Source organism: Saimiri boliviensis, chromosome 9 (assembly GCF_048565385.1).
Source record: "Saimiri boliviensis isolate mSaiBol1 chromosome 9, mSaiBol1.pri, whole genome shotgun sequence".
NCBI lineage: Eukaryota > Metazoa > Chordata > Mammalia > Primates > Cebidae > Saimiri > Saimiri boliviensis.
Genome location: NC_133457.1, coordinates 6728458 through 6750368, shown reverse-complemented (window position 1 = coordinate 6750368; position 21911 = coordinate 6728458). Strand labels below are relative to the sequence as shown.

The following is a 21911-nucleotide window of genomic DNA, read 5'->3' as shown; positions in this document are numbered from 1 at the left end:
CAAAGCAATAGGAAAAAAATAGAACCAGATGAACCGGAAAACATTAGTTATCCGGTTATACTTTTCATCAACCTCTAAAGTAAAAAGTTATACGTGTGAAAGGGTCTGAAAAGAAAAGTATTTCAGCGACAACAGAGAGTTAAAAAATTGCATCAGCATTTTCTGGGAAAGTACATACTGCTTTTCGTTTAAGAATGCAGTCCAACCTCCAACGATTTCCCTCAACCACCGGGCGTTTCAGGAAGATTTCTGGACTCAGCCTGAAATAATGAAAACAAGATTTTAAGTAACTAAAACAAAATATGAAGTTCTGATTGTGTCATAGGAAATAAAGGTAATTTCAGCCCAAATGCCATTATCATCCTCCACTGTGGTGGGTACTCTAAAGTTTTACTATGAGTCTAAGTGCAACTTCATATGGGAAAAATAGTCTTTAGCCATACAAAATGTCCATCTTACCATCTTAGTTTCTCTCTATCTCTGTCTCTCTCTCTGTCTCTGTCTTTCTCTCTCTCTCTCTGGTACCCACATGGACACATATGCACACAGGCAGATACTGCTGGTTGCCCACCCAACAGCTAATCTCCAACTTCTTCCCTGCTGTCAGAGCCTCTCTCCCACTGCAGACTGAATATTTTAGACACTTGCTTTCCCAGACTCCTGTGCAGCTAGAGCGCAATGTGACACAATCCTGAACAATGAGATACATGAGGAAGTACACATGGGGGTTAATGGGAAACTTTTTTCTCCCTGAAATACACACACAAACACACACTCGCTTCTTCACTCCTTATCCATCTCCCTCTCTTTCTCTCTCTCTCTCCCTCTCTCAGAGAAAGCCCTGCCCACACTTCCAGCTTTAGGATGGATGTTATACAGGAGTATGATGCTTACGGAGGTGCGGCAATATTGAAATTTTAAGGAGAGGACCACAAACACAGAATCACTAGGTCACTTCGCCAACCCAGAATTGCCTAACTTCAGACTTAACATTAAATGTGAAAAATAAATCCTCAGTGTTTAAGGCCCCTTTCGTTGAATATTCTGTTACCCAACACTAAAAGCATGCTAATGGATACACAGACACTTCCTATACAAAGGAGCAGCGTCTGTGGGAACCTGGGGCTTTCTGGACAGAGGAGAAGGAAGGTAGGCTGACAGATGAAGGTTTTCCAGTGCAGGAGGGTGCTCCTAGGCTCTTCTCCTTCAGTAGTGCCATAAAGCAGCTAAGAGTACAGTAGAATCATTTTTCCCCTGGGGCTGGGTTCTAAAGTTAGTTTCTCAGTTAAATATGTACATAATGTAACATCCCTGTCATGAAAGAAAAGAAACAGTAGAAAACAGTCCTTTGTCCACTGAACTGCTAGATCTGAGGGAGCAGGGTAGACTCTGTAAGGATGAAAGCCTTATGGAATTCTGCACTGGAGTACCGCCTTGCCAGGGAGTCCTCTAAGCATGTGAAATCAACAGTGCTTTAAGGAGCTGAAGGGATTAAAAGAAATCAATTTTATGCTCTATTTCATTCAGTTAAAGAAAATTAAAACCCAGAGATAAAGTTTCTAAAGGAAATGTTATTGGGTAAAATAAATAAGGAAATGGACAAAGGAAGAGTTTGGACAGTATTAAGTGTTTGCATATTTAATTTACAGTGGAAACAAACTCCAAGGTAATCTATGTCCGAACAAGCAAACAAACAAATAAAGCACAGCAACTGATCAGAAAAGATCAAAGAGGCATTCAAAAGAAGTCTGTTTTAAATAGTAAAACAGGGGCCAGGCACGGTGGCTCACACCTGTAATCCCAGCACTTTGGGAGGCCGAGGTGGGTGGATCACGAGGTCAAGAGATCGAGACCATCCTGGTCAACATGGTGAAACCCCGTCTCTACTAAAAATACAAAAAAATTAGCCGGGCATGGTGGCACGTGCCTGTGGTCCCAGCTACTCGGGAGGCTGAGGAGGAAGAATCGCTTGAACCCAGGAGGCGGAGGTTGCAGTGAGCCAAGATTACACCACTGCACTCCAGCCTGGTGACAGAGCAAGACTCTGTCTCAAAATAAATAAATAAATAAATAGTAAAACACATTGCTGTGCACTGCTAGTTCACCAAAAGTGAGATAACCAACAGCATATACACAACTGCAATTTTTTGATGTATACATTAAACATGGCTCAAAGAGCTTCAGTTTGGGGGTGACTTTTAATGTTATACTCTGCAATTAAGTCTTTACCAATCATTTATTTTGGTTAATTTAATCCACAAACTTGCACACTTGCATACTGAGCATTCTACTGGATACTCTGAAGAATCTTAAGATAGCCCTCAAGGAGCCCTCAATTTTGAGGATAATGCATAAAAAGAAAAAAGATGTTGTTATATCATGCTATAAATGAAGTATAAACCACGGCTACATGGTAAGAAGAAAGCAGCTATAACTTACTAAGCATTATTATGTAAAGATCTTTACTTACTTATAAACAAAGTTTAAAAGAATTAATACTACATTTCATTAAATCTAGGACACTAGTAATTGTAGGATGCATCGTTACTGCATGTACCACTAAGAAAGAAAAAATCATTACAACTATTACTGTCTGAACGTAAAATGCATCCCTGATTTCAGAGATGTCAAAATGTACCTCTAAGTAAGTGTACCACTTAGAAGACTTAATGACTTTAAATGCTTACATGAGAAAAATTTTAAAATTAATGATCCTTCCACTTTTAAAAGACAGAAAAAAAAAAGATATTAAACCCAAAGTAAAATGAAGATGGAGGCAAAACAAGTAAGTGGAATTTGAAATATAAAATGAAAAACCACAGAGAAAATTAAATGAAGCTAGATGTTGGCTCATTGAACTATCAATAAAATGTGTGAACTTCTGTAAAGGCTAAAAAAAAAAAAAAGACAAAAAAATGATTGAAAGGATGGGCTCACACCTATAATCCCAGCACTTTGAGAGGCAAAAGTAGGAGGATCGCTTAAGCCCAGGAATTTGAGACCACCCTGGGCAACAAAGCAAGACCCTGTCCCTACAAAAAAAATTTTTTTTTAATTGCCAGGCATGGTGGCTCATGTCTGTAGTTCCAGCTACTCAGGGGCTGAGGTAGGAGGATTGCTTTAGCCTAGAAGGTTGCAGCTGCAGTGAGTCATGATCGTATCAATGCACTTTAGCCTGGGCCACAGAGCATGACCCTGTCTCCAGAAAAAAAAAAGAATGAAAGACAGGAAATCACTATAGGGTCTAGGAGCATTAAAATTATATTAAAGAAATAGTTATTAAAAATAACTTTATGCCATTATTTGTGGTGTTTCAGATAAAAAAACAAATTACTTGAATAAAATATTTTCAAAATATTAAGAAATATTATAAAATATTAAGAAAATAAAAAGAAATTGAAACTGACTTTATGGCTATTGAAAAACTGAATTTGTAATTAAAACTTTCCCACAGGGAAAACTACAGATGGACAACACCAAGTGCTGGCAATTATGTGGAAGAATTATAACTCTCATACATTGCTGGTGAAAATGTAACACGGTACAACTTTTGAAAACACTACATTTAGTTCTTAATTTTGATAAAATGTGGTAAATTAAATCTAAGATAGGTGTCAACAATCTATAGCTCACAAGCCAAATGTTGCCCACAGACTGCTTTAGTATGGCCTGTGAGCTAAGAATGGTTTTTTATATTTTTAAAGAGTTGTAAAAAACAATATGCTTCAGAGACCACACATGACTTGAAAAACCTAAAAAAAATTTACTCTCTGGTTTTTTGCAGAAAAACTTTGCTAACCATTTGTAAAAGTCAGTGACTTTCAAACTTTTAAACTTTTGGACTATGAGCTGCAGAAAGAAACACATTATACATACCCAAACCAATATCTGGTCTATCTATTAATCTATCAATCTATCTATCTATCCATCTACAACTGAAATAAAAGTCTCCGAATTTAGTATCCCTTAGTTCCACTTGCAATTCACCTTCCTTTCTTTACTTTTCCCTTCTCTTTCCGATCTTATGCCATTCTTTAAAAAAAAAAAAATGCTGGTCACAACCTACTAAATTATTTTAAGAAACAATTACTAACGAAGCTCAACCCATCATTTGAAAAGCACTAACAATATTAAAACCAACTTTTAAAAGTTGCATTTAAAACCAACTTAAATACACTGAAAACATATTCTCTCACCTAGAATAGTCTTTGTTTGTGAGCCAATCAGTAATGCAATGCTGATTTATTTTCTTTACAACCTTTGTTTCCAGCCCAACCTTTGTCTCTTCTATTCTCTACCCTTTACAAACTCCCTCTTTTAAAAATTTCTGTTCATTGTTTTTCTTTTGTATTCTTCTGTTTTATTAATCCTATTTTTGTCATATTGACCATACAGACTGTACAGAGACTCTGGTAGATAACCCCACTCTCTCTGATCTTTGCATGTTAGAATTTGGTTAAGTTTCTGACTGCTCCTTTTTGCAATATGCTTGCATAAGAATTTTCATTACTTGTTGAGGGAAATTACTGTGAAGGTTTTATTTCTAATGGTGTGTTGTAATAAAATGGTATCCTAGTGCAGCGATGAAAAATAAATAACTCCTGACTCATTCTCTTGCTGAAAGTAGAGCAGAGAACATTCAGGGTTCCATCCCTTCTATGTTTAATTGAATCAACCTAAATGACCATCAGTGATAGACTGGATAAGAAAATGTGTCACATATACATCACAGAATACCATGCAGCCATAAAACAGAATGTCATTATGTCCTTTGCAGCACATGGATGGAGCTGGAGGCCATTATCCTTAGCAAACTAGCACAGGGACAGAAAACCAAATACCACATGCTCTCACTTATAAGTGGGAGCTAAATGATGAGAATACATGGACACACAGAACACACACTAGAGCCTTTCAGAGGGTAGAGAGAAGAGGATCAGGAAAAATAACTCATGGGTACTAGGCTTAATACCCGGGTGATGAAATAATCTGTACAACAAAGCCCTACCACACAAGTTTACGTATTTAACAAACCGGCAATTGTACCCCTGAATTTAAAAGTTAAAAGAAAAAATTGGTGTTCAGACATAAAGCATGAAAATCTGGACTCAATAGAAATACTATTTTTAGTCTCTCTCACATCTTCACCAAACTTTCAGAAATATATTTTTTAAAGACTATAGTACTCACTGGCACAAATTTATTATCACAAGTGTTTATAAAATATTCAACCAACAGCACAGCTCCTAAGCATGAAACATTTTTTTCTTCCTGGTAACTGACTGAAAAGATAAAGTTTGCAAGAATAGGAAGACCAGAGTTAAGCTCCGCCACCAGCATGAGCATGCTGGTCACCATATACCCTGTCTATCTCCTCTATCAGTGATTCCCAACCAACAGGGATCCTGCATCCTCTCCCACCTCCAACCAGGGAACATCCAGCAATGTAAGAAGATATTTTTGGTTGTCACAACTGGGAACTTGCTACTGGTACCTAGTGGATGCTGCTAAACATCCTACAGATATGACAGCCCCCTACAACAGAGAATTATCTGGCCCAAGGTGTCAGCAGGGCCTAGGGTAAGAAAGCATGCCTTAGAATTGTAGATTTCCAGACAACTGAAGCAAAAGATGTGTTCCCATTCTTGAATTAGATACTGACATTGCCCACAAAACCTAGAATTTGAAGGGAATAAATTATGATCATAGAGTAACAGTTCATATAAGGTACCTTTTGGAAGGAAACTGGATAGAGTTAAGTAAGACACATTCAGGCAACTATTAATAAGTTCCTAGAAGGAAAACACATTTTAGACATTTCCATTTCCATCATGGCCAGTGTTAGCAAGTGTAATGGGTTTTAACTTTCCAGGAAGATGAATGATTGGAACTGAAGTCAGACTAAAATGCCTACAGCAACTCCAGGAGTAAATGAGTTTCAGATATGAGGCTTCCGGTGACTCGCATAAGCATAGTGACTCCTATGGACATTTTTTAAGGTAGTCACAAAGTTGAAACCTGATATATCTCTAGAACAGCTGACCAGGCCTGGTCATTACAGAGGATATCTTTACAGTAACAGGCAAGTGGAATTATTTCAACATCAAAGGGACAATTTAGAAGAGGTATATTCACTGGACCTCATGATAGACATACCAAAATTAGAAAAAGACACCATTACCCCTATAACTGTACTTCCATTACAGCATAATCTTTACTGAAATGAATACTTGGAAGTCTGCTCCCAAATGCAAATACAAAACCGAATTGTTCAAACTAAGTATTTTAAGAATATTGTTGAGGCCAGGGTTTTTGAAAAGGCCTTTCACTGAAGGCTCAGTTCATTGGTTGAGACGCTGGCCAAACCATCCATAGATACTGCTGATTTTCATAATGTGTAATTCTTGAGCAGCACTATACCATGGTCCATTTCTAAACATGGAGACATGCAGAAAAACTTCCCAGGGACAAATACTAACCACCAATCCGTGATAAAAATCTCTTCGGTTGCCTCTTCCATTGCATTTGCCACATCTTCAAAATAGCCTTTGGCGTTAACATACCTGAAAGACAAGTTTATCGTTCCTTTTTGTTGTCAAAAAAGAAAAGAAACATATCTTACGGTAAAGCAAAACATGGTAGCCAGTGCCTAGCGGTCCGCATAACACTATATAATTGACTTTATGTAATTGGAAAACAAGGATTGAAAATACCGACTTCCCTGCTGCCTAGGAAGGGCAGAAAGTAGTAAACAGCCTGATTTTTCTCTGCTTACAGAACAACAAATGTATTGAGCCTCATCATCCTAAGGTGCCAGATGAATTCTTCTGTCCTGTTGAACTTACAGATTTTCCTCTAAGACTGAAAGCAAACCAGCTTCCAATTCAATGGTAGAAAAACAGGCTAAGTGTGATTTTATTTAAAAAGAACTATCTAGCAAGTAAATGCTTTTTCCTAAATGAGGGCTAATGACTTAAATAAATCTTCCATTTGCATCATTAAAGAAAAGTGTGAAGTTAGCTTTAAAATTCAAACTTCAAAACCTAAAGCTAGCTAAGCGCACTGTGAAAAATCTTAAAAGCAATGATTGAAAAACTAATCTATCATCAGGTAGTGCCATAACTATCACAAAAAGAGAAGCCCTAGTTAGGTATAACGCATAATCTGTCACAGTTTTGAAAACTGATTCCAGGTGAATTTAGGCCAGCATAATATTAGACGCTATGTATGACTGCCCTGACAGCCTGAGGGCAATAATAACTTACCATTTAGCTAAAGTGTTCTCTTGGATAGCAGCATACGACCCAAATCGATGATCTTTGAGAAAGTTGGTGCCATGTTTCTGGATGAATTCTTCTATAGCCCCTCCCCACCACCGAGCATGTCTATAGCTGTTGCATTTTAAAATCAGGGTCCTTTCAAGAAAAGCCAAATGTAGAAAAGAATGATCACGCTGTGTTCTATCTCATGTTCTTTTTTATTTGGTAGTCTACCAAACATAAACTGAAAATTTTAGGCAAAGAACATCAAAAAAGCGGCGTTTTAACATTTTTGGGGTACATTTCTACCACCACACCAAGGTAAGATGACTATGCGTGAGGAGGAAGGTTGCTTTCTAAAAATATATTCAATATAACAAAAATAAACATTCAGGTTACTTATTCATTCACTCATGCAAACATGCAGAAAGGTACTTACCATAGACCTGGAGCTGTGTGCTAGCGCATGAGGAGGATGAAGAAAGAGGGTAAAGCGAGGCTCTGCTTTTAAGGATTAGTTAGAGAGCTGTTGGCTCCTCTAGAGCAGCGGTCCCCAGTTTTTTTGGCGCCAGGGACAGGCTTGTGGAAGGAAATGTTTCCACAGATGACGGAGAGTCGTCTCGAGATGAAACTGTTCCAGCCCAGGTCATGAGCAGGTGATCTGACTCTCACGGAGAAGCGTGCAACCGAGATCCCTCACATGTGCGATCCACTATTGGGTTCAAGCTCCTGTGAGAATCTACCACCATGGCTGATCTAACAGGAGGTGGAACTCAGGAGGTAACGCTCCCTCACCCACTGCTCACCTCCTGCTGTGCGGCCCAGTTCCTAACAGGCCTTGGACTGATACCCCAAGGGGGTTGAGGACCCCTGCTCTAGAGGACACTTCCCTTTGTGCTGCCTGGTATCATTCCCTCAGCTTCTGGAAATATCCCTTCTCTTCACCAAAGCTAAGCAAAATGGCATATTCCATCTCCCTGGTCCCAGAAGGTGGTTCTGGCATGAGTGTGTGAGCTAGTTCTACCCACTCAAGTAGCTTTAGGATAGGAATTTATGGATGAATTCACAGTCTGGCAGGAGCTTGAACCCCCAGTCGGCATGCAACTAAATTCAGACTCTTAAATATATTGTGAATTTTCTACTTCACTAATCATAGAAAAACTGTTCTTTTGCAATAATAATCAATTAAACATTGATACCAGAAAAAAAGGACACTCAACATACATTTGTTCATACATTCCTGTAACAAATATACCTGAGTATTCTTTCAGCCATTCCTAAGCAACTGTGAAGACGTGCTCAGGAATGCCAGGAAGGGACTCTCCTGCTTCTGCAGAATTTGGTGTGAGTGTGGGAGCGGAGCCGGGCCATCTTGCTACCACAAGGAAATCAGTCATGCTCAACATGGCTATTTAGTTCTCTTTGGGGTAAGCCAGTTTGCATTAGATTTTTCTGTCGCTAATAACTAAACGATCCTAAACTCTTGCAAATTTATAAATGTTAAAAAATAATTTAGAGTGGATCACAGAAAGTTTCTTTTAATACCAAGTGTCAGAATTCCGCCTATTACCAAGAGGGAAAAATAAGTTACCCAAATTTGAAGTTCGAAGGAAAACCGAGTATTGCAGCCAGCTGTATTCCTGCCATGGAGGCAGAAATCTACCACCACACCAATGTAAGAAGACTATGAGTGAGGAGGGAGGTTGCTTTTTTGAGGAAATACAATGATCCTGATGAGAAGCAGAGAAAGGGGCTGTGTTCACAGATTCTGAAATAATCATTTATAAAGATTAGGCATGTCCAAACTGCTTTCCTAGATATGTCAGTGGTAGATGCTGACTTTTGTCTGAAAGTCATTAAGCCATCAGAGAGAGGCTGACGCTGCCAGGCTGTGGAGACGGGAGGAGAGACACGCTGGAGCTGAGAGAAAGAGGAGTGAAGCATCCCCATCACATGTGGTGAAGGAGACACGGGTTTCTAGGGATGGAGACAAAAGGGCACAGAAGGTGCCTGGGCTTGACCCATCCTGCAAGCACTTCTCCAACTGAGCTAAAATGCATCTGAAAACCAGTTATGCGAAAACTTATGGAAGAGACAAGACAAGACACTATGACAGGATGTGAGTCAGAATCAAGGCAGGGTGGGCCGGGTGCGGTGGCTCAAGCCTGTAATCCCAGCACTTTGGGAGGCCGAGGCGGGTGGATCACGAGGTCAAGAGATCGAGACCATCCTGGTCAACACGGTGAAACCCCGTCTCTACTAAAAATACAAAAAATTAGCTGGACATGGTGGCGCGTGCCTGTAATCCCAGCTACTCAGGAGGCTGAGGCAGGAGAATTGCCTGAACCCAGGAGGCGGAGGTTGCGGTGAGCCAAGATCACGCCATTGCACTCCAGCCTGGGTAACAAGAGCGAAACTCCGTCTCAAAAAAAAAAAAAAAAAAAAAAAGAAAAAAAAAAGAATCAAGGGTGGGGGGAGGGGGGAGGAAGAGCTATTCCAAACACATGCATAAGAAAAGCAAAGGGAAAGAGGCAAGGAAAAAATCCTGCCTCCATAGAACCTGCAAGGCATTTTAGGGAGCAATTTCAAATAAAGGCAGGGAAATAAATGCCCGTCAATAATGAGTGGGGGAATTTGGTCTTATTTGATAAAACGATGGGGGGAATCTTATGCCAGGAAGGAAGGTAATGAGACCTGCATGTGAATGGCCTCATTCAGCAATGACATACAAGTAAGCACGGGTGGTAAATGCAGACGAAGTGGCCAGTAGAGTGAGGAGCCAGTGAGAATTGTGGCCAGACGTCTGTGGCTCACTGTAAAGCAGGATTGCAGGAGGAAGGTGTAATGGCGGCACATTATATTTCCATTAACGATCTTAAATGTTCCATTCTCACAGAATATCATCAGGAAGTTCAGCATCGTTTCATACACACACACACACACACACACACACACACACACGCGCATAAATTAGTAAGGGAATATGTAGCTATGTTGGTAACTGTGTACAGGGAGAAATGCATATATATTCATATACATGATGATGAACTATATAGAGACAAATGGATCTATATGTATAAAGACACACATACTTGGTATAACTACAATCTTCCAGAAAGATCACATACACACGTACTCACTAATAAAATCTATAATAAGTGTACATGAGTGTCCTTTCAAGGTATCTTTCTTGGTTGGGCGTGGCAGCTCAGGCCTGTAATCCCGGCACTTTGGAAGACCGAGGTGGGCAGATCACTTTAGGTCAGGAGTTTGAGACCAGCCTGGCAAACATGATGAAATCCCATCTCTACCAAAAAATACAAAATTTAGCCGGGTGTAGTGGCGGGCACCTGTAGCCCCAGCTACTCAGGAGGCTGAGGTGGGAGAATTGCTTGAACCTGGGAGATGGAGGTTGCAGTTAGCCAGGATTGCCCCACTGCACTACAGCCTGGGTGACAGAGTGAGACCCTGTCTCGAAGAAAAAGAAGAAGATATCTTTCTTAAAATGTGTGTGTAACAGAATTTTTATGAATCAAATCATTATTTGGGTGTTTTGTTAATTAAAAGAATATTGATTTATAAAGTTTAACTTATTTTTAAAATGTGAACTATCGCTCTATCTGTTTAGTATACTGGCAAATTGAGCAGTAAATTCTGTTAACATAGGCAAACATCTACATACAGGATTGTTTATTCTGACTGTGGCACATAGGATATTCTTTAAAATATATACAAGAAAAAAAGTGGTTTCATTACACTTGATTGAGGATGAGCTCTAAATTACAATTTTCTGCCACTTTTTAAACTTCTTTTTTACATAAGGTTGAGGAAAAGGCTGCTTTTAAGATATTTTTGTAGACCTCTTTTTTAAATATTTGAAAGTTGTACCTTGAAAGATTATCAATTCGGAGTCCGTACTTCGTTTCTGTCTCCTTCTTCCCCACCTTAATTTTGAATTCTTTGTCTACCAGCAGGACGAATGCAATGGCACCGCTGTCTGGTTTCATATACAGTAAAAAGGAATCTTTCACTATTAACCATCTGTAAGAAGGTAATAAGTACTTGTAAAGTTGAACTGAATAACTGAAAGGAGAAGAACTCATTATTATGACAAGACTTAAGTAATCACTCTGGCAGACTGTAAACATAATTACATTTTCTACATAGGAGACATTTTTTTTAATTGCCAGGAAACAAAAAAACAACAAATCCTTTCTATGACGTTTTTCTAAGAAGCAGTGTACCAAGTAATTTGGAGTGATTCATTAGCTCTTTAAACATAAATGGCAAAACCTGAAGGAATGTCCCTAATTTTGGCAGGTAGCACTCACAGCACGTATGACAGAAAGCACGAGACGGAGGAGATGGGATCCATTCACAGTGAATGCAAATGGTAACTTTATCAGGCTGCATATAACAACATGTATTCCTATGTGCCTGCAATTGCAGAGTGATCGACGGAACCATTTGAAAACTGAGACGTAACAAAATGGGCTATTTAAGCAAAGACCTGGAACCAACGCAAATGCCCATCGATGATAGACTGGACAGGGAAACTGTGGTACATATACACCATGGAATATTACGCAGCCATCAAAAACGATGAGTTCGTGTCCTTTGCAGGGACATGGATGAACCTGGAAGCCATCATTCTCAGCAAACTGACACAAGAGCAGAAAATCAAACACCGCATGTTCTCACTCATAAGCGGGTGTCGATCAATGAGAACACATGGACACAGGGAGGGGAGCACTACACACTGGGGTCCGTTGGGGGGAAATGGGGAAGGGACGGGAGGTGGGGAGGTGGGGAGAGATAGCATGGGGAGAAATGACAGATATAGGTGAGGGGGAGGAAGGCAGCAAATCACACTGCCATGTGTGTACCTATGCAACAATCTTGCATGTTCTTCACATGTACCCCAAAACCTAAAATGCAATAAAAATTTTTTTTAAAAAAATGGGCCATTTAACAGCACATATCAGACCAAGTGAAGTACTCTAAGCACTTCCACATTAGGGAATAGTAAGGTTGGAACATCTGAATATAAACTTGGTAATACTGTAAGTATAGCATGGGAACTCAATATTTAAAATATATCTATAATAAATCTTTACTGTAACTGGGATCGCATTATGTTTTAATGGCTTTGTAACTTGGAATTTAATGTAGACCAACCTGCGCGGATTTCCACATAGTTTCATTTCATGTATTTGTTTTTTAATATATAAGCCATATTCTTCCTAATAAAAGGGCATAGGGTGGATTTAGGATAACTTACAGCAAAGAACATATGTGGTATGGTTAAAAAAGGAAAAATGTCAAGGTCACAGAAAGTAAATACCTAAAATAACTAACCATAAAGGTAAGTATAATTACAGAGATGACACACTCATGTTGGGTATAAGCGTCCTGGTTTTTCTTGTCAAATGAATAAATTAAAGAAATAACTGGATTTCCTCCAAAACCAAATTTCAAACCAAGTTTCTCATTTGGGACCTAACATAAGACAACTGAACAACATAATGAATAATATTCCCGATAACAATCTTTCAAAGCAAATACAGAAATTATACATTTTATAAGAGTTCTCAGAACACTCCTCAATACAAATACCAAGGCTATGATATCAAAGGGTAACTCAGTGATCCTGATGGGGCTAAATTATGAGTCCAGGCCTGTAGCTGCCTGTTGATAAAATGTGGTTAAGGCTAATAGAGAGCAGACGCATCGCATAGCTGTCAAAGTTCTTTAGCTGCAATCTTTCCTCTCCGCTTGGCTTTTAATGCAAACTACAGCACAGACAAAGTGGCCCAGGCTCAGAGCACTGGTGTGCTACACTGCTGACTGGGAAGGTGCCACAGGCTTTGTGAACCACAACTGGTAGAGCTGTGTATCTGAGGAGAACGTCAAATATCCCAGACTTTGCTGCCTGGATGTAAAAAATACCTGAATGGCACCAGCCCCAGCTCTGATCAGACCTCTACACCACAGAAAACAGTGTGGGGTGACCCACATCCAAGCTCCCACCGTTGGCATTAGAAAACAAATCTGAGAGATGCTCCCGAGAACGCAAGCTCATTGGCTTAACTAATATTAGTAATATAATGGCTGTACTAATTTACACTAGGGACAAAGGCTACAAAACATGCCCTCAGGGCTAGGCTGCTGATACCACTGTCCAGGTGTGCCCTGCACAATGTCTGCTGAAGAAGGGGTCTGGTGCAGCCTGCGTCATCCCACAGGAATGGGAAGCTTTTCTCTAATTCTCACAAAAGCTCCACATAGGCAATACATCGTCTTGTTCAGCAACTGAAATAAGATGGCTGGGGTATATTGCACAGCCAGGGCACTGCTCAACTCCAGCGGGTGCCATTCATGTTATGTGTATTCTACGTAAATAGCTCCGCCTCGGCTGCTCCAAGTTGTGGCAGTCTGGAAATATGCTGGTCAGCACTGACAACTAGATGTTGAAAATTGAATTTAAAAGGTGATGATTTCTGTTTTGACTATGATGAGTTTTTTTCATGGTTTTTAAAAATATATTTTAATTGATACATAATAATTATACATATTTATGGAGTACATCTGATATTTTGATACATGTAGCTCTTTCACCTCCCTGGTTAGCTGTATTCCTAGGTATTTTTTTCTTTTTGAGGCAATTGTGAATGGGGTTGCCTTCCTGGTTTGTTTGGAATGCAACCCCATTCACAATTGGCTTGACCGTTGTTGGTGTATAGGAATGCTAGTGATTTCCGTACATTGACTTTGTATCCTGAAACATTGCTGAAGTTGTTTATCAGCTCAAGGAGCTTTTGGGCAAAGACGATGGGGTTTTTTAGATATAGAATCATGTCATCTGCAAACAAGAATAGTTTGACTTCCTCTTTTCCTATGTGGATACTTTTGATTTCTTCCTCTTGCCTCATTGCTCTGGCCAGGACTTCCAATACTATCCTAAATACGAGTGGTGACAGAGGGCATCCTTGTCTTGGGCCAGTTTTCAAGGGAATGCCTCCAGCTCTTGTCCATTCACTATGATGTTGGCTGTGGGTTTGTCATAGATGGCTCTTAGTATTTTGAAGTATATTCCTCCAATGCGTAGTTTATTGAGGGTTGTTAAAATGAAGGGATGTTGAATTTTATCAAAAGCCTTTCCCGCATCTATTGAGATTATCATGTCATTTTTCTCTTTAGTTCTATTCATGTGATGAATCACATTTATCAATTTGCATGTGTTGAACCAACCTTGCATCCCAGGGATACAGCCTACTTGATTGTGGTGGTTTAGCTTTTTGATGTGTTGTTGGATTGTGGTTTGAAGGAGATTAAGACATGAAAAATCATACAAAGGATCAACAAATCCAAGAGTTGGTTCTTTCAAAAAATTAATAAGATAGACCAAAAACAGAATAATAAAGAAGAAAAGAGAGAAGATCCAAATAAACACAATTAGAAATGACAAAGGGGACATTACCATTGATCCCACAGAAATACAAGTAACTGTCAGCGACTACTATGAACAACTCTATGCACAGAAACTAGAAAATCTACAAGAAACAGATAAATTCTTGGACACATACATCTCCCCAAGACTGAACCAGGAAGAAACTGAATCCTTGAGTGGACCAATAATCAGCTCTGAATTAGAATCAGTAGTAAATAACCTACCAACCAAAATAAAAAAAAAAAAAAAAAAAAAACAAAAAGCCCAGGAACAGGCAGATTCACAGCCAAATTCTACCAGATGTACAAGGAAGAGCTAGTACCATTCCTCCTGAAACTATTCCAAACAATTGAGAAGGAAGAACTCCTACCCAACTCATTCTATAGGCCAGCATCATCCTGACACCAAAACCTGGCAGACACACAACAAAAAGAGAAGACTTCAGGCCAATATCCTTTATTAACATAGATGCAACACTCCTCAACAAGGTTTTCTTTTCTTTCTCAGGAATGTATACATCAAGAAAGCCTTGATCAACCAGACTTCTAGGAGTCAGCGCCATCTGCACAGGGATCAAGTGCCTGCCCTGAAGTCAGCCTCCATGGGCTCCAATTCCATCTGCTACTCACTGCTTGTGCAAACTTCAGTGACTGAACATGATGTCAAAATCTGTAACATGAGGATAACATCAAACATGCAACATGAGGACCTAACAACGATATCTGGTTCCTAAGTATTCATGAAGGATTAACTGAAATGACTCGTGAACATGCTTAGCACAGTGCCTGGCCCCAATACATGTGAACTATTATAACTAATCTGGTTCTAAACCATGTGAGATTATGTTTTAAAAAGACACCTCCTGCCTGTGTCACTACTTGCCATAGCATTAAAATGCAGATAAGCCCACTTGAGCCAGCTCTCCCCTTCTCAGCCTCATCTCCTACTGTTGTCTCTAATTTCTTTAGACTTGCCAGTCTTCTTTGGGCTCTATCATTGCTCTTCCTCTGCCTAAAAACGGTGTCTTCTAGATATTCCCATGAGTAGTCTCTTCTTGTCAATCAAACCTCTCCTTAAAAATCCCTCTACAAGCAGGCTACTGGATTCAAAAAAGGGTATTCTTCACCATCCCTGCCTCAGCCCTCTACTGCATCACACTGCCCTGCTTTAGCTTCTTTGCAGTACATCTGGAAGCATTTGTCTGCTTGTTTACAGTCTGTCTCCCACAGCACAGCGTAAGATTCCTGGGAACAGGGAATGTGGCTGTCATGTCCACCACTATCTGCCCAATGCCTAGAATTATCTTCTAGCGACCCAGAGCAAGCCTTCAGGCAAGGCCACCATCTCCCCTAAAGAACGGTTGCATGAATGGATTCCAGAGAGTAAATAAAACTATTTAGACACTATCACTGTCTAAAAATTTTAATTACTGGTACAGCTCATAGTTCATTAAACACTAAGAAAGTGCTAAGAAATCAAAAGTAATGGCAAAAACCACAGTTACTTTTGTACCACCTAATAAATGCTAAATTTATTTCTTCACATCTATACATCTCTTTTTCTTAACACATTATTTGAAACAAGAAACTTAACTTACTACCAGGTGCAGAGAAGTTGCTCAATAAATGTGCTGTTTAAGCAGATGTTTTACTTTGTAGGAAATGGAAAACATCTTCTCTGTTTGTCTTTGTTTTTAAACTCAACTCTGAGATAAGGTCATTATGAGACCTACTTGAAAGCTTAATTTCCTTGTTTGCCTTCCCTCAATTTGTCATCATAGAATAAATTAAAAATTGATAAGAATGTATTTTTATGGGTACAAATGAAAAAAAGTTACGAAGGAGTGTCACCTTTAAAAGTAAGTCTCTTTTAGACATTAATAAAATAGTCTTCTTGGCCAGGTGCTGTGGCTCCCATCTGTAATCCCAGCACTTTGGAAGGCCAAGGTGGGCAGATCGCTTGAGCTCAGGAGTTCAAGACCAGCCTGGGCAACATCGCAAAACCCCATCTTTACAAAACATACAAAAATTAGCCAGGTGTGGTGGTGTGCACCTGTATCCCTGTCACGTGGGGGGCTAAGGTGGGAGGATTGCTTGAGCTCAGGAGGTTGAGGCTGCAGTGAGCCAAGATCATACCACTGCACTCCAGCCTTGGTGACGAAGTGAGATCCTGTCTAAAAAAAAAAAAAAAAAAAAAAAAGTCTTCAACTGTGAGAAACTTTCTAAACTGATTTTGTCAACTATACTTTATCATTTATAGATGATTTCTGGTATTTTAAATCCCAAAAATGCGACTCAGGAAATATGTATTATTAATATGGAACCAGGGCTCTAATCTTCACAGAAAAATTTAAACAATTTGCAGTGAGCATACATTTCATTCCAGGGAGGATCGTATCTTTTTAGATTGTCCTGGTTGACTTATGATTTAATTCAAAGTTTAAAAAGACGGGGCATATCGCTTTTAAGTAACAAAGTCTTTCCCTCATTTTTCCTAGCTGCTACTTCTCATAAGGATTAAATCCAAAAGTCAGTTTTTCAAGGAGCCTTTCCTTGACTCCCAGAGCTAAAGTCACTCTCTCCAATCTCCAAATCCTTCACAAACCATTTTTCCACTTTAAAGCTCTCATCGCTACCTGAATTTATGTAATTTACACTAGTTGCTGGCTTAGTGCCTGTATCTCCTGTCTAATAGAACTCCATGAGGGCAGACACTTCATCTTGTTCACTACTGTTTTCACGATAGTATGCTGCAATCTGACATACATTAGGCACTCGATAAATGACTGAATAAACCAGAACACGGCTTCCATTCCTTCAGCAGATGCCTTCTGTCGGGTTGTCCCGGAAGTAAACTATGAGATAAAGATGTATGTATATAAAGGAGTTTGTTGAGGAGGCGGCACCAGGAAGCAGCATTAGGAAGGACAGAAAGAAAGAGCAAGGAAGGAAGCCACAGAGAGTGTATCTTCATGCATTTTATTGTGGGCAACTGTGCTGTAAGCCAGCTGGGGAGTTTTGGGAGACTGTAGAAAATACTGCAGAATTGTCCCAACTGAGGCAGAGGGAGGAGGCTGAACTCCGATCAGTTCTTGGCTGATGGCTGCTCCGGGCAGCTGTTGATACTTCCTAGTCTGCTGTGCACACAGGTGGGTTCTGACAGCCTAGAGAGTTCTCTGGTCAAAGAACCACGAATGCTTAAGGTTACAGTCTGAAAACTGTGGTTGGCATGTAGCAGCTGACTCAGGCAAAGTAAATGACTAGGGAGGAGTGATCAGAGGAATCCTCAAGTTTCTAGAAGTTAGAGAAGTATATCTGAAAGCAAATACCTTTTCTAGTATATTATTTTCCTTATTTTAGTAAAATTGTTTTCCATAACAAAAATTTCCAGTGTTCTTAACTTTAATCTTCTGATCTTTTCCTTGTAATTTCCTTTTTCTTCTTTTTTTTTTTTTTTGAAATGGAGTTTCACTCTTATTGCCCAAGATAGAGTGCAATGGCAGGATCTCAGCTCATTGCAGCCTCCACCTCCTAGGTTCAGGCGATTCTCCTGCCTCAGCCTCCCAAGTAGCTGGAATTACAGGCATGTGCCACCACACCCAGCTAATTGTATTTTTTTTTTTTTTTTTTTTTTTTTTTTTTTTTTTTTTTTTAGAGATGAGGTTTCACCACTTTGGCAGGTTGGTCTTGAACTCCTGACGTCAGGTGATCTGCCCACCTCAGCCCTGTAATCTCTTCTGTCCTTTCAAAGCCCAGAAAGTAAAGGCCCAACTTAATGGCATTTTTCATTGGTAGTATATCTTAAATCGATATGTGCAAAGGTAGATGCCAGTATTAGTTTTACATATTTTAAATATACACATAGCTCAATTCTACATTTACACATAAATACATTTATCATTTTCAATTTGGGGAAAATATTATATATAGATATAAAATATTTATAACTGATTTTTAAGTGTTTTACTAGTTTTTCAAAATCCCAGTACATTGCTATTGCAACAAACAGTTATTGCCTATTATGTGCAAAACTTGGGGAATATAGACAAGAATCATATGATATTATTTTATATCCACAAGGAGTTTTTAGTTGGTAAGACTTTGGGAAGCCAAGGCAGGCGGATCATGAGGTCAAGAGATTGAGACCATCCTGGCCAACATGGTAAAACCCCGTCTCTGCTTAAAATACAAAAAAATTAGCTGGGCATGGTGGCACGCGCCTGTAGTCCCAGCTACTCGGGAGGCTGAGGTAGGAGAATTGCTTGAACCTGGGAGGCAGAGGTTGCAGTGAGCCCAGGTCACACCACTGCACTCCAGGCTGGCGCCTGGTGATGGAGTGAGACGCTGTCTCAAAAAAAAAAAAAAAAAAAAAAAAAAAAAAAAAAAAAAAAAAAAAAAGATATAAAATAAACTTGTCTGTCTATATTACACTTACCATGATAAATATTTTTCATAAATATAAGTCCAAAATTATCATCCCTGAAGTCTGCACAATTTTACTTGTTTTTTTAATGTATAGTTCAGTTTGATTTTTAGCATATTCACAAAGTTGGATAACCATCACCACTATCTAATTCCAAAATATGTTCATTGTCCCAAAAACAAACCCCATACCAGCGTCAAATCAGTAGAAAGCAACCTCCTCCCCATTCCCTGGAAACAGTTTATCTACTTCTGTCTCTACAGATTTGTCTATTCTGAACATTCACATAAACAGGAATCATACAATGTGTGCCTTTTTGTATCTAGATTTTTTCATTTATCATGTTTTCAAGGTTCATCCGGATTATAGCATGTATCAGAACATCATATCCTTTTTCATTTAATTTTTTTCATTTGTATTCAGATATAATTCACATATCCAAAAACATACCTTTTAAAAGTATACAATGCAATGGTTTTTAGCATAATCACAAAGTTGTGCAACTATCACTACCATCTAATTTCAGAATATTTCCATCACCCCATAAAGCAACTCCATAACCATCAATAGTCTTCATTCCTTTCTTTTAAAAAAAATTATTTTTAATTTTCGTGGGTGCATAATAGGTTTATATATTTATGGGGTATATGAGATATTTTGATACAAGCATACAATCTGTAATAATCACATCAGGATAAATGGGGTATCCATAATCTCAAGCATTATCTTTTATGCTACCAACAATTCAATTACACTCTTTTAGTTATTTTAAAATGTACAATTAAATTATGATTGACTATAGTCACCTGCTGTGCTATCAAATACTAGATCCTAATTATCCTGTTTGTTTGTATCCATTAACCATCCCCACTACCCACTTCCAGCCTCTGAAAAATCTCCATGAGTTCAACTGTTTTAATTTTTAACTTCCACAAGTAACTGAGAACATGCTAAGACTGTCTTTCTGTGCCTAGCTTATTTCAATTAACATAATGATCTCTAGATCCATCCATGTTGTTGCAAATGACAGGATGACATTCTTTTCTATGGCTGGATAGCACTCCATTGTGTATATGTACCATATTTTCTTTATCCATTCATCTGTTGAACACCTGGATTGCTTCCAAATCTTCACTACTGTGAACAGTGCTGCAATAAAGATGGACGTGCAGATATCGCTTTGACATACTGATTTCCTTCTTTTGGGTATATACCTAGAAGTGGATTTGCTAGATCATATGGTAACTCAATTTTGAGTTTTTTGAGAAACCTCGAAACTGTTCTCCATAGTCATTGTACTAATTTACATTCCCATCAATAGCGTATGAGGACTGTTTTCTCTGCATCCTCACCAGCATTTGTTATTGCCTGTCTTTTAGATAAAAGTCATTTTAACTGGGGTGAGACGACATCTCATTGTAGTTTTCATTTGCATTTCTCTGTCGATCCGTGATATTGCACACATTTTCATACATCAGTTTGCCATCTGTACCTCTTCTTTCAAGAAATGTATATTCAGATCTTTTGCCCATTTTTTAACCAGATTATTACATTTTTTTTTCCTATAGAGTTAGTCGAGCTCCTTATGTATTCTGGTTATTAATGCCTTGTCAGATGGATAGTTTATAAGTATTTTCTCCCATTCTGTGGTTTATCTCTTCACTTCGTTGATTATTTCCTTTGCTGTGCAGAAGCTTTTTAATATTCCTTCTACAGCTGGTTAATATTCCACTGCATGAGAACACCGCATTTGTTTATTCATTCATCAACTGATGAACAGTTGAGTTGTTTCCACTTATAATGCTATTATCAATAATACTGCTATGAAAAAGTTTTGGTGTAGACATGTTTTTCAATTCTCCTGGGTGAATCCCTGGTATTGCTGGGACATGTGGTAACTCTTATGTTTAACAGTTTAAAGAGCTGTCAGAGTGTTTTCCAAAGTGGCTGCAGCATTTTATATTTCCATTAGCAATATCTGAAGTTTTTCTCCAGAAAATATTCTAGTTTCTCTACATCCTCACCACCATTTGATTTTGTTCATCTCTTTGATGATAGCCATCCTCACGGGTGTGAAATAGTATCTCACTGTGGATTTGATTGACATTTCCCTAATGACTAGTAATGCTGAGCATCTTTTCGTATACTTACTGGCCATTTGTAAATCTTCTTTGGCTGGCCAATTCTGGCAGCCCAATTGGGTTCTGTGTCCTGGGGTTTTCACGTATGTAATTTGCACACTTTGGCTACAAGATCAGCTTTGGATAGAATATTTAATTGAATGCTGGAACTTGGATTTTAAAATATAATTAAAAGTTTGTTCTGCCATGGCTTTTAAGGATTTATAATTTAAAACTGGTAATGTCAAACTAGCCCAAATACCCAGTGTATTAAAACAAACTAGCACACAAAACTCACTACTTCCTACCTTTTTGACCATCGGTAGCAGGCTCTTCCCTGGCCACAGCAATTCAAACCTGGTATTCTGTGTCCTCCGGATCTTTTCATTATCATACCTTCTCTGAAAGAGACATAAAATTAACCCATCGCCTTCAAATTTCCCACTCTCACTTAGCTTTTACAGCCTCCCAACATGGGACTAAATAAACCATCTCATTCTCACATGACTTTCCTCCCTACTCTCTCCTCCTCGTTCTCAACTAGCTCAGTGCTCTAATTGTTAGGCTGGGTACTCTAGAGTCTAACTTTGAAACACAGTCGTGAGATATAGCCCCTTCAGTATTTGGGGTGGCGTGATTCTGTTGTGCACTACGTAGGAC

General features: G+C 38.9%; 1 protein-coding gene across 5 annotated transcripts in view; it reads right to left on the bottom strand.

Annotated features, from left to right (window-relative positions):
* The window catches only part of PLD1 (phospholipase D1), a 213242-nt gene that overhangs the window by 96447 nt on the left and 94884 nt on the right, over positions 1 to 21911 (bottom strand). For all 5 annotated transcript variants that reach the window (XM_039480331.2, XM_074405436.1, XM_074405437.1 and 2 more), the window contains 5 exons: positions 21560 to 21652; positions 11148 to 11300; positions 7266 to 7415; positions 6480 to 6563; positions 179 to 260 (listed from right to left, as the gene is read on the bottom strand). In XM_039480331.2, coding sequence (XP_039336265.2) covers positions 179 to 260; positions 6480 to 6563; positions 7266 to 7415; positions 11148 to 11300; positions 21560 to 21652 — 562 coding nt within the window. The remainder of the gene's footprint in view (positions 1 to 178; positions 261 to 6479; positions 6564 to 7265; positions 7416 to 11147; positions 11301 to 21559; positions 21653 to 21911) is intronic.